Genomic DNA, 12,161 nt, shown 5'->3' on the forward strand with positions numbered 1-12,161 from the left:
TTAATAGGACTTCTCTCTCTCTCTCTCTCTCTCTCTCTCTCTCTCTCTCTCTCTCTCTCTCTCTCTCTCTCTCTTTTTCCTCAAGAGAGAGCAATATGGTTTATCTAACATTCAAATTAATTACTTTGACTACGTCTGATTACCAATAACATCCTGGCTTCCCCAGTGGTTGTAGAAACTCATATATATGTTAATATTATGCCAACTAAACATGATGATGCTCAATCAAACATTCTTATATTTGATGAAGAAGAGAGTCATGGGATCTGTTTCTAGACCAATGATCAATTATAATGTTAAATAATACAAATAGAAGGAGAGAGATCTTTAGGAATGAGATGAGAAGGGAGACATAATTCTTTCTTATAGTTTCCTTGAAATTCTGTTTTAAATTGTTTTAAACAAAAATAAATCAAAAATAAAAAGGTGTCACTGGTTAATATGTCTTCATGGAATTGTACATAGAATGGGATGAATAAATGGATATTATCTGATCTAACCCTTCTTACTGAAAGGAAAATGCCCTGAAAAAACCCTCATTCATGAAAAAGGAATAAGTGAAAAAGAGTGCAAAGATATAACAGATGTAAGAGAAACTAGACTATCATTTTCTATTTAACAAGACTTAAAGTTCCAAAAGAGGAGAGGTATATATGTTTAAACTCAATGTATTAGTTCAGTCAACTTGATTTCTAGAAAGGCATGTAGGAGAGATTTTTTTTTTTAATACAACTCATTTTATAATTAAAAACAGCAGCAAAATTAAAAAAAATGTTAAAATGTAAATGTAATTGTAATATGAAAAAGAAAGTCACCTATATTTTACAGATCTCTACCAAATATTTAGTTAACATAAGCAAAAAATAAAAATAAAAATAAATAAATAAAAACATAAACTATTATTTCAATGGGGAATAAGCTGTCCATGGTTGTCATTCACAATGGGGTGGGGGGAGATTAAGTATCTGAAATCCAAATACTGTCATGAATATGATGTTAAAGAAATAGCTTTAAAATGGAGAATAAAAACAAACCCAGGTTTACTGCCTTATCTCATGTGATGGTTGGTGGTGAGGGATTTATAGTACTTGAGATTGTAGAACTCACAGAAAACAAAAGTGTATGAGCAGTGTTGTCCTGATCTGTTGATTAGTCTCGGCTTGAAAGTCCTCTTCCTAAAGCAACTAAGAACACTGCTGCACAAGGAACTGTAACAGAATTGGAGACTGAGGCACCTCTTGGTTTGGGAGTTCCACTTACCTGCTTGATTTGTGGTTACATTTACAGACACATACTGCCGGGCTCCTGGACTCAAGTCGGATACGCCATTCACTGCCTCAATCTCAAAGGTATAGTTTGTGTGAGCGAGGAGATCCACCATCATGACAGAGGTGTTTTTCAGGCCGATTTGACGGGGGAGGTACCTGACATGACCGCCACACTCCTCACACACACCTGCATGGGAGTTGCACTTCTTGCATGCAATATAATATGACACATCTTTCCTTCCACCAGTGTCAGCAGGAGGAATCCATTCCAGAAAGACACTAGTTTCGTTAACATTTGAGATGGCATTCCGAGGAGCTGAGGGGGGTCCTGGTTTGCAAAGTAAAGTGAGAAAAACATATTTTAAGATGATATTGTTATACATTCCTCATCCTATCATTCCCTGGGCTGAAGAAATATATAATGTGCTGTTTTTGTTTTATTTTATGTAGGAAGGAAGTAATGGTCAATTTATAATGAAACCTCAAGTCCTTTATTAGAGGGAGAGATGCATTAGTATTAGGGGATTTTATTTCTCTTTTGAAATGAATGTTTTTTCCTTGAGATATATATTTCTTAATCTAGATGAATAAAAGTAAAGTTTATTTTAGTATACATTATTGAAAAAGATAGTAAAAGTTTAGGTTTTATGTGTATGTATATTTGCTTATAGGTATTGAACAATGAAAATCTCTTCAGAACTGAAAACATAACTTTTCTTATTAGTCTGTAAAGTGAAGGCCAAGTGCAAATGGAAACTATAATTTTTGTTTCTTTGTTTTTTGTTTGTTTTTGTTTTTAGTTGAGGTCCCTGATCTCAAATCACATATTTGTCAGAAACATTTCACATATGTTTCAAAATAGATTCCATCTCCTCATGCCAAATCACATACAGTATCTTTTAAAGCTTCCCTTCTTCTGTCAAGCAAACACCAGGTTTTAAAAGGCTGGTCAACCATTCAGTCTGTAACAACTCTTCTCTCAATATTTCTTTAATGTCATAATTCTATAATTTATAGATTTTAATTTACTAAATATATGGGGTTCACGAAACAGAAAAAAAATGACAAATAACTCTGGAATGTTTTTTCTTTGTAATAGGAAATAGCTTTTAAAAGATCCATACACAACTGTTTAATGTCTAAAAAGAGCATAACAGATTTTGTCCTAAGAACATAAAGATAGTAAGATAAATATATATATATTTTTTTTCTCAGTTCTCACAATCCATAACCCATAAACGCTTCCAAATTGAGTTTCCTATCTTCTATTCTTAGTTGTCCATATTTCTGTTTGAGTAGAAATGAAAGTATCATTACATAAGAAATTTGCTTTTTTTTGGATCCATTCAGGAATAACTTATCTTAATGAAATATTTGAATTCTGATACCAATAATGAAATCAGCACAATTCTGGGAATTGCTAAATGCTTTTGCAGATATGAAGGGGGTATTCTATTCTATTCAAATTTGAGGTGAAAAATCGGCATATTGAAAAGCTATGATTTTGAAATACATAGTACCTAAATACATAGCTGAATTCCTAACAGAGATTTCTAACTTTTGACAAAAATGAAATGATCCCATGGCAGAAATTCACAAAGGAGAAATTAAAATTGTGTCTTCTCCCCCCAGAGAGTTGGAAAGGAAACTTTTGCAGAAATGGAATAATATAGCATGCTAATGTATTTTATTGTATATGGCTAAGATACAAAGTAGCATGAAATCATGGATAGACTACTATCCTTGCTGTCAGGACTCTTACTATGTAGTCTTGTCCATGATATTTTTTAAAGTCACTTAATTTTCCAGAACCTGTTTCTTACCTATAATAGAGAGATTAGTGTTAATATCACTGATTTTCTGTCAGCATTAAATTAAATTATATATGTAAGATGCTTTGCAAATTTAAACAACTATAATTATGTCACAATTGCAAAATGTCAATTTTCTCATCTGCAAAATGCAGATATTAAAATATGAACTATCTTTATAACAAAGCTATTTTAAGGAATTCATTTTGAAACTTAAAAAGTTGTATAAATTTAATTGATATATATCAAGAATCTTATGAAAGTCAGACCAATTTTCCTATTCATTTTGAAACTTAAAAAGTTGTATAAATTTAATTGATATATATCAAGAATCTTATGAAAGCCAGACCAATTTTCCTATTCACTTTGAAACTTAAAAAGTTGTATAAATTTAATTGATATATATATCAAGAATCTTATGAAAATCAGACCAATTTTCCTATTTTACATCTTCTCTGTGAGTAATCTAAAATTGTGAATGAATTTGAATATTTGGAAACATACTTATAGTGGAGATGAAAATAATAGAGGAAAGGATGTGTATTATCTAATACTATATTTATGTAGTACTACATTTTAAGACCATAGAAGTAAAACAGTAACACCTCTGAAAAACCAGCACAACACTTTTTGAAAAGTTCTATTTTAAACCCTCTTGATACTAACAAGCACACACACACAAGCATTCCGACAGAAAGATAGCACTTGTGGCAGAAATGGTTATATGAAATTGTGAGATAATTCGACTTGACAATCTAACTTTCTAAAGGATAATCAGGAAAGGGGAGAATTACACTTTCTGGTTGAACTATCATATGACTTCCCCTTCCCAAGTATTAATTAGATATACTAGAATAAAGCATGTGTAGCTTGTAAAATCTGTTAATAAAATTACATTCAAAATATTTGACTTTTTTTTTGGGGGGGGGAGGAAGCATTCAAATGAAATATCAAACACAGGATGTTTTCATGTGGAATAGGAAACATTCACCAAAGCCTATTTTTTAGCTTGATGTGCCCCTCTCAAACCCTTAACAATTCTATGAATACAAAAATGCCTTTGAGGTCAATATGAATGTTGTGCTCAAGCTCAAATCACAAATAGCAAAATTGATTCAAAATGGACTAATGTTGAAGAATCATGTAATAGTATTCTGCTGTTACTAAATATGCACTTTGGAGGATACAAATGAAGAAGTGGGGCTTTGAAAAAGTATGTTCCTGAAAAACTCCCAACTTGATTTTTTTTCTTTTTTTCTTTCTGTATTTTCTCACTTCTTAAATAAAATAAGGCCTAAAGTTGGTGCCATGAAATTAAATTTTATAAAGCCAAGCAGAATATAACATTTAAGATTCTCATATGAACATTTATCAATCCATCTGCTTGTGGGAAACATATACATTATGTATATTACTCAGAAAGCAATTGAAAACAGTTACACAATCTTATATACATATCATCTTGTAGAATTAACAATACATCATATAAGAATTTTGAGCAATGCTGACGGAATGTTCCTTTGCGGGAAGAAAGATGGAAAATTTACATAGCCAGAAGGGTTACTAATATGAAGCTTACATCTCTGGACACTGGTTCTAGAATTATCACCAGTTCTTTACAGTTCTCTCCCTTATTGCAATGTTCAGATCTCACCACCTGAGACTGTCTACAAGTGTGAAATTGTATAGAGGATTAATGGATCTAGAAAGATAACTCAAGCCAGACTCTCTTCACTTGCATTTCCTTCCCTTCACCCAAGTACTTTTGCTTTAAGTATTTGAATATTTAAAATTCAACAAATCATTTTTGTATGAATTGAATTTAAACTAAAACACATGGGCCAGGACTGAAAGACTGAATTCTATGAAATATTTTATACCTTCACCTAACCTAAACCATTTAGATTACTCATGTTCTTAAATGCTTCAAGCTCAATTGAATTGTCCTTCATGACATTCAGGTATCAAAATGACTAGAATATTCACAACTTCTGGGAATTACATAGCTTTAAGAATATTTAACCAATTTAAGACAACAAAAGACATTCCTTTTAGATGTATTCACGCAGTACATATTTATTTTCTGATAGCTGAAAGCTGCCAAATGATTGGAGATATCCACTATATTTGTGGCTTTTTTTTTTAATGGAGTTTTTTTTTTTTTTTTTTTTTTTTTTTTTTGCTTTTGCTTAGACAAAGGGTAAATTACTTAAAGGCACCAGTGGGGTTTTATGCAATAAATTCAGCTGCTCTTCTCAAAGGCTTAAGGACTCCGATTTCAATGGCAATGCTTTGAAGTGAGTGATCCTCTAACTTATAAAATGAGCATTCTCAGAGGGGATCAGCATAGAGCTTCAGCCTGAAGATACTTAAAAAGAACTTTCTGAAGAATTCTAAAAAGGTGTTCTTGTAAAACTTTGGAAACTAACAAGAAGGAAACAATTTTGGGGGGGAAATTATTTTGTGATATTCTGAACACTGCCTTTCTGAGTGAGATTTATTTGCTTTTAGGGTCTATTTATCAACAGTGATCCCTGTCATCTTGAAGACAGATATTCACTAGGTCAGGGACTAGTGACAGGACATGATTGAGAAATAGGCAGTGGGCTAAATAGAAGGAGACATGAACCAAAGAAGGAGCTTATGATTTAGACTCTTGTGTTTCTTTTTTTTAATATATTTTCATTAAAATTTCTATTGGAAACAGACCTCTGAATATGTTCTTCAGTGATGACTTAAGTTTGTCTATATCATCTATAGAAGTGAAGAATTGTGGTGGCAGTATGTTAGATTCCATTGGGAGATAAATAGGAACAGTGATCAATGTGAGTATTATCAGTGAAGCTTTGCAGTTCAAAAAGAACTTTTACAGATATAATTTATGTTTAGAATGATAAACAAAGCATTATGAAATCACAGAATAATAAAATACTACATTTAATGACATTCATTGACATTATCGCTGAGAAGAGTCTGTAACTCTAAGTTGAAAAATTGAATTAGTTTTTGACTTTGATGTCTAAGCTGCTACATGAACTTGCCTAAGTTTGAAGAACTATCCCACATGGAGAAAACGCTTTTCTACAAAGTGCTCTTTGTAAATCAGAGGCACAGGTTGAAGTCTGGGCGTCTCTTTTGTGCCAAAGGAAGTTCTATGTTTCAATGACTTAGAAGACTGAGGATTTGAATGCAGTACATAGCCTATATGAACAGAGAATCTGGGACCTAAGTCATCAATGGAGTAATCATTAATATTATAATTCAACCACAAAGCAAAAATGAAAGAGTTGTCACCTTAAAATGATTCTAAAAATCTAAGGAATATTTATGCAATCCTATCGGTGTGTTAGTTAGTGAAGTTAGCCTTTATGAGGCTTGCTTCAGGGGACATTTATGTGACTAGGATGAGTAAACATTGTGCCCGCTGAAGAGAAAAAGGAAACATGCAATGTTATTGCTTTTATTTCTATAATGCCATTCCTTCAGATTGGCAAATGAGAGTTTAGCATCATTGAAGAGATACAGGGTTTCCTTACTTGTACATGCCATTGTAGGTGGGTCAGATTCCCTTCTGAAATAGTCCTTTTCACAGAGACAAGAGGTCGAAGCTTCTTCATGGGTATAACTGTGAGGTGGACACTTGCTGCAGCTCTGGCTCTGAGGTGAGGCTTTGAAGAATCCAGGTTTGCACACTGTCAAAAGAAATCAGAGGCTAAGCTCTTCCCCTCAAGTAGCCGCTATGGGAGTGGCAATCTGCATTAGTGGAGAGTGTAGGGACATTGATGAAATCACAAATCCACTAAGATATCAAGTTTCCAGGTGCAGAATTATAGCAAAATGTATTTTTAAAAAAGGTTGACTTAAGAACATTGAATTATGGTTAATCATAATAGAAACTTTGTAGAAAATTGAAGAACTGTAAGACCGGAGAATAGCAAATGGTCTACCAATTTTCTGAAAGATGGGAAAAGGTGGGTTTATAAATTGTAAAGAAGTGAATCTGATTCTAATCCCTAAAATAGTTCTAAAATACAATATTAAGCCTATTGTTTGGGAGAGTTTTAAAAGAGAAGCCATGACTACCAAGAATCAAGAAGAGTTCACAATAATATATTAGGTGAAACCAAAAATCCTCTTTTCCTTTTTAAAAATATGTGCTATTCTTATTATAGAGCAGAAAAAGTTTATGGATTGAATGCATCAGTTTCAAAAAAGCCTTTGATAAAGTCTCTAATATTCTTATGAATAAGCTGGAGAAATATGCAAACAAACTCATAGTTTGGTGAAAGATCATTCTAAAAGAGTGTATTCCCTGAATATAATAAGCATTTAATAAATGTTGAATTGGATGACTGAATTAATCGGTTAGTACTGACTTGGAAAGTGGTTCCTAATATATTGTTGCAGGACTCTGTTCTGTACCACATTCCTTTCAATATGTGCATTAGTGTTTTTGATGATGATGTAGAAAGGGTGTTTACTGCATTTTTCAGAGCTCTAAAGCTAGCAATGTTAAATAATGAATGAATTTGACATCATCATTTAGATTTTAAGAGCTATTGATAAGTTGGTGTGATGAACTGGATCTAAAATAAATTTTCATAGGATTGTGCTATAATTTCTTAGACAATGTTGGGCTAGGGAGCAGGGAGTTAGCCATAGAGTCAGAAAAGCATGGATTCAAGTTCTTCCTGTGAAACCTAAACCTGGAAGTAGGAGAGTAGGAGCTGGTCTGCATGGTTGGAGAGAATTTCTATAATTCCCTATGCCAGTAAAATCACAAAATTGGTTCTTAAAAAGTCAATATTGTTAATGTACTGAAGCATAGTTACAAGTATCCAATATCACAATTTCCCTGTAGGTGACACATGAGGTATTTATTCTAAGCTGCATGTACTTTCCCAGAACTTGGATTATTATGAACAAGTAAGCTTCTTGTTCCATTATTTCTCTAAATTCCAACTTAATCCACACAAGTATCAATCGGAACATCTATTAAAAACTTGCCACTGAACATGGGTTTTGATAGAAAATTTTTCTGAATAAAATAAAATTCTATCTATTTTGCATATGTTACAGATAAGATGAGGTTTCCAGTAAGTCACTCAGAGGGTTTCCCTCCATGATCATAAGTGGGAGTTGGTTTTATTGAGAAGGAGATTTTTTCAGTGGATCTAATTATGCTAAGAAAAGAACATTAAAGCTTTTATAAATTCATAGTCAATGTGGGGATATTTGAAAGATAAGGATGAGCTTTTGATAGTACTACTTCCTTTCTTGTAGTGGAATGATTGGAATGAGATTTATTTTTTTTTTCATTTTAATATAATTACTCTAGGACATGATACTACACTTAGCTAAGTATTAAGTTCTTAAGTATTTTATCCTCCTTTTCTAGACAAGCCATTCACATAGGCATCTTCTTTCATCTTTTTTAGTATATGCTTTTAAATGCAAAGTGGCTCTTCACAAATTCTGCATATCTGGCAATCACCCCAAATATAATATACATTCACTTTTTATTCTTAAATGATCACTAAATATTATGTTTTAATGGCATATGTAATCCTATCTCACAAATTCCTAAAGGTCTCTTTCTGAATTCAAAATATATAAAACATAGTACAGAACAAATAAATGTCATTTTCTATTGTACATGTAAAAGTCTAGAAATAAAAACATTATAATTTTCCTGGAAAAATAATTGATATGGTTTCTATTTAACTATCCTCTCTATACAAAAATTTTGCATATATTAACCTATCTCACAAAATATTGAATTTTTCCATTTTCAGGGTTTTCTCATTTTTTAATTATAGGCATCTGATTTTTAGTTACTTTCATTTATAAACAAGAAGAAAGGGGGAAAAGTTTCCAATAGAAAAATGAAAGAAAAATTTTCTTTCAAATCAATTTCGCTTATTTTAGAATGCATTTTGAAAAGTGTATTCTTAATAACTTAGGAAAATAGTTAAATTAAAAATGCATACAAAACTAATTTAGTATTGAATTTTGTTTTAAAATGGAGTGTTTCCTATTTTAATTGGAATTCCTTAGATAATAAATTTATTTCTTTTGAAATGTATTTACTAATTGTCCTCTATGATTTAAAAATATTTAACGCTGTCTACCCAATATCCAATATCTCTCAACAAAATATTTAATCAAATTATTTTTTTTCAATCAAAAACATCATGCTATAGTTTCTAGGAGCCAGCCTTGTGTTTAGGAAGTCCTAGGCTTAACTTCTGCCTCTCACATATTAAATGTATGAACCTGGGCAAGTCACTTAATCTTTATGTATCTCAGGCAAATTGTAGAACAAATCTGTATTAAAAGAGGTACTCTTTGTACTAGGTTTCTCTTATTCTAATGAAATTACAGGTCTGAAGAAATGTGTATGTATGTGTAAGTGTGCAAGCTTGAAGGATTGAATTTTATAGAGATACTTTGTGTCTCCTCTAATAACAAATCTAATGAAGTTCAGAGTGAATATGTTGGCAAATATGTTGGCAATGGCAACTATTAAAGACCATCCATTTTAACATACAACAAGTTGCAATTATAATGGGGATCCACATTGACAAAAATAAGTCATCTCTGAAGAACTGAACTAAGAATAGTCCTTAACATTTAACTCTAATTTTTTGAGATAAAAAAGAACACGAATATTAATGTTTCTGATTTGTATACATTATTCGTACTCAAATAGTTATCATTTGTGTGCTACATGACTCTAGCTATTGTCCCAATAGGGGAACATTCTACTTATTTTGGTTCTTATTTTGAAAAGTAAATCATTTTCTAAATTAATCTCTTATTGTTCAAAGCTTAGATACAGCCTTTAATATAGATATTTGTTCCATTTTAAGGAAATTTGATACTCCAAAATCTGAAGTTATAAAAATGTAAATAAGGAATCAGAAAATACTGATTAGTCAAAAAGCATTTATTAAATACTTACTATGTTCCAGGTACTGTACTAATTAGTGTGTATATAAAGAAAGACCACTATTGATCATGATAATTCTGGCCTTGGAGGAGCGCATATTGTGAAAGGGAGGATGACATGTAAATAAACCTGCAAGATATATAGAAATTAGACAAAAGGTAATCATAGCAAGAGTGAGACTAGCAGCTGAGTGGAGGATAAGAAAGCCTTCTGTAGAAGGTGTGATTTGACTTGTCTTGAAGGAAGCCAATGAAGCTAAGAATCAAAGGTGAAAGCAAGTGTCATTGGATGTATAAATGACAGACAGTGGCCTGTCTGGCACAGCATCAGAAAATGGAGAGCAATAATAGTAAGCAGACCTATATAGTGGTTCAGAATTTGTGTGGAAGGATATATATGATAAGAAGATTGGAAAGATAAAAGAATACAGGTGTTAAGAGCCTTGAATACTAAACAAAAGAGTATATATTTTATAAAGGAGGCAATAGGAAACTACTAGTGTTTATTGAGTAGCAGGGAAGTGGGGAGAAATTAATGAGATCAGAATTCCCTTTAGCAATCTCACTATAGCAGCTGAAAGTAGCATAGATTGGACCAAATTAAAGATATACATGAGACATTGAGGATATAAGACTATTATAAGAGTCAAGCAAGATGTAATGAAGGCAGTCTGAATTAGAATTTTAGAAATAGAGGAAGAAAATGATGCTGTTTTAAAAGTAGGTACTGGAAGATTTTTCAATGAATTAGATGTAAGTGATAAATTACTAAGTATCAGGGTATAACATTGAGCAATTAATTATAACTCAATCAGAAAACATTTATTAAGTACCTATTATATGCCAGCTATTTCACAAAGCAATGAGTGAGAAAAAGATGCAAATAACAGTTTCCATTCTTAAGGAGTCTATAATCTGTTGTGGGAGATTAGCTTCAAATAAATGTATACTAAGTTATATAAAGAATATATAGGAAATAATTCACTGAACAAAGACACTGTAATTAAGAGGAATTAGAAAGGACTTGTTTTTAAAGATAGGGTTTATTTGGAATTTATAGGAAGTCAGGGAGATCAGTAGCTGGAGAAGAGGAAAGAAAGAAATCCAGTCATGAAGAACAGTCAGAGAAAATGCCAAGAGCCAAGAAATGAAGTGTTTTGTTTATGGGATAGCCAGGAGGGCAATGCCATTGGATTGAAGAGTATGTTTTGAGGAATAAAATGTAAAAAAAGACTAGAAAGGTATGAGGGGGCTAGGTCATAAAGGGCTTGGAAAATCAAACAGAGCATTTAGTATTTCCTCCTGGAGGCATTCAATTTTAATGAATGAAGAAGCCATGTATATGACATGATTGGACCTACCATGTATTTTAGTATCTCATGGACCACAGAATGACAAGCCCTTCTATCCTCCCTCATCTCTTGAACTCTATCCAAACTCATGTTCATTTTCCCTTGACACTATTTATCCATTTCATCCTCTCTTGTCCCCTTCTCCTTTTGCCTTTAATCTTTTCCAAAATAAGGCTCTTTTTTCAAATGCATTTAATCTTATTATGTGGCCAAAGTAGGAAATGAGCTAAAAGAGAAGAAGGCACTGAAAATATGTGAAAAAGTTGAGTCTAAGTGACATGAGTGAGGATTGGAGGATATCCTCTACATAATAGAGAAGGTGGGAAGAGAAAAAGATTTGAGGTAAAAAATAATGGGTCCAAATTCAGAAATGTAGATATATGTACATGTGTATATATCCATATATTTATATAGAGTATGTGTATATTAAACCTATATCACTAAAGAGATTAACACTGTGTACATAGATTTATATGTATGTGCATATGCATTCATACATGTATGCATATCTATATATAAACACTGTATGTATACAATATATATTCCCTCTGTATGTGTATATATATGTTTGTATATAGACATAGACAGAAACAAAGACAGACATATATTTGTGGGGGTAGGTGGGTGGGTATGGGTGCTTGAGAATGCTCCTCATTGAGATCCTAGCTAACTTCATGAGAGCAGGATGATATTATAGTGGAAAAAAAAGATTAGAGGACCTAGTTTTGATCTTTAGGAGATACCATTTCTAGTGGCATGACATGGAAAATGACTATTAG

At 32.2% G+C, this 12,161-nt stretch overlaps 1 protein-coding gene across 12 annotated transcripts in view; it reads right to left on the reverse strand.

Annotated features, from left to right (window-relative positions):
* The window catches only part of EPHA5 (EPH receptor A5), a 471,809-nt gene that overhangs the window by 193,951 nt on the left and 265,697 nt on the right, over positions 1 to 12,161 (reverse strand). For 5 of the 12 annotated variants that reach the window (XM_074272334.1, XM_074272333.1, XM_074272337.1 and 2 more), the window contains 2 exons: positions 6,616 to 6,771; positions 1,261 to 1,596 (listed from right to left, as the gene is read on the reverse strand). The exons of 4 other annotated variants lie outside the window; for them this stretch is intronic. In XM_074272334.1, the coding sequence (XP_074128435.1) occupies positions 1,261 to 1,596; positions 6,616 to 6,771 (492 nt within the window). The remainder of the gene's footprint in view (positions 1 to 1,260; positions 1,597 to 6,615; positions 6,772 to 12,161) is intronic. 3 more of the 12 variants (XM_074272339.1, XM_074272338.1, XM_074272340.1) reach the window with 1 other exon arrangement.

Source organism: Sminthopsis crassicaudata, chromosome 6 (assembly GCF_048593235.1).
Source record: "Sminthopsis crassicaudata isolate SCR6 chromosome 6, ASM4859323v1, whole genome shotgun sequence".
In the NCBI taxonomy this organism is placed as follows: domain Eukaryota; kingdom Metazoa; phylum Chordata; class Mammalia; order Dasyuromorphia; family Dasyuridae; genus Sminthopsis; species Sminthopsis crassicaudata.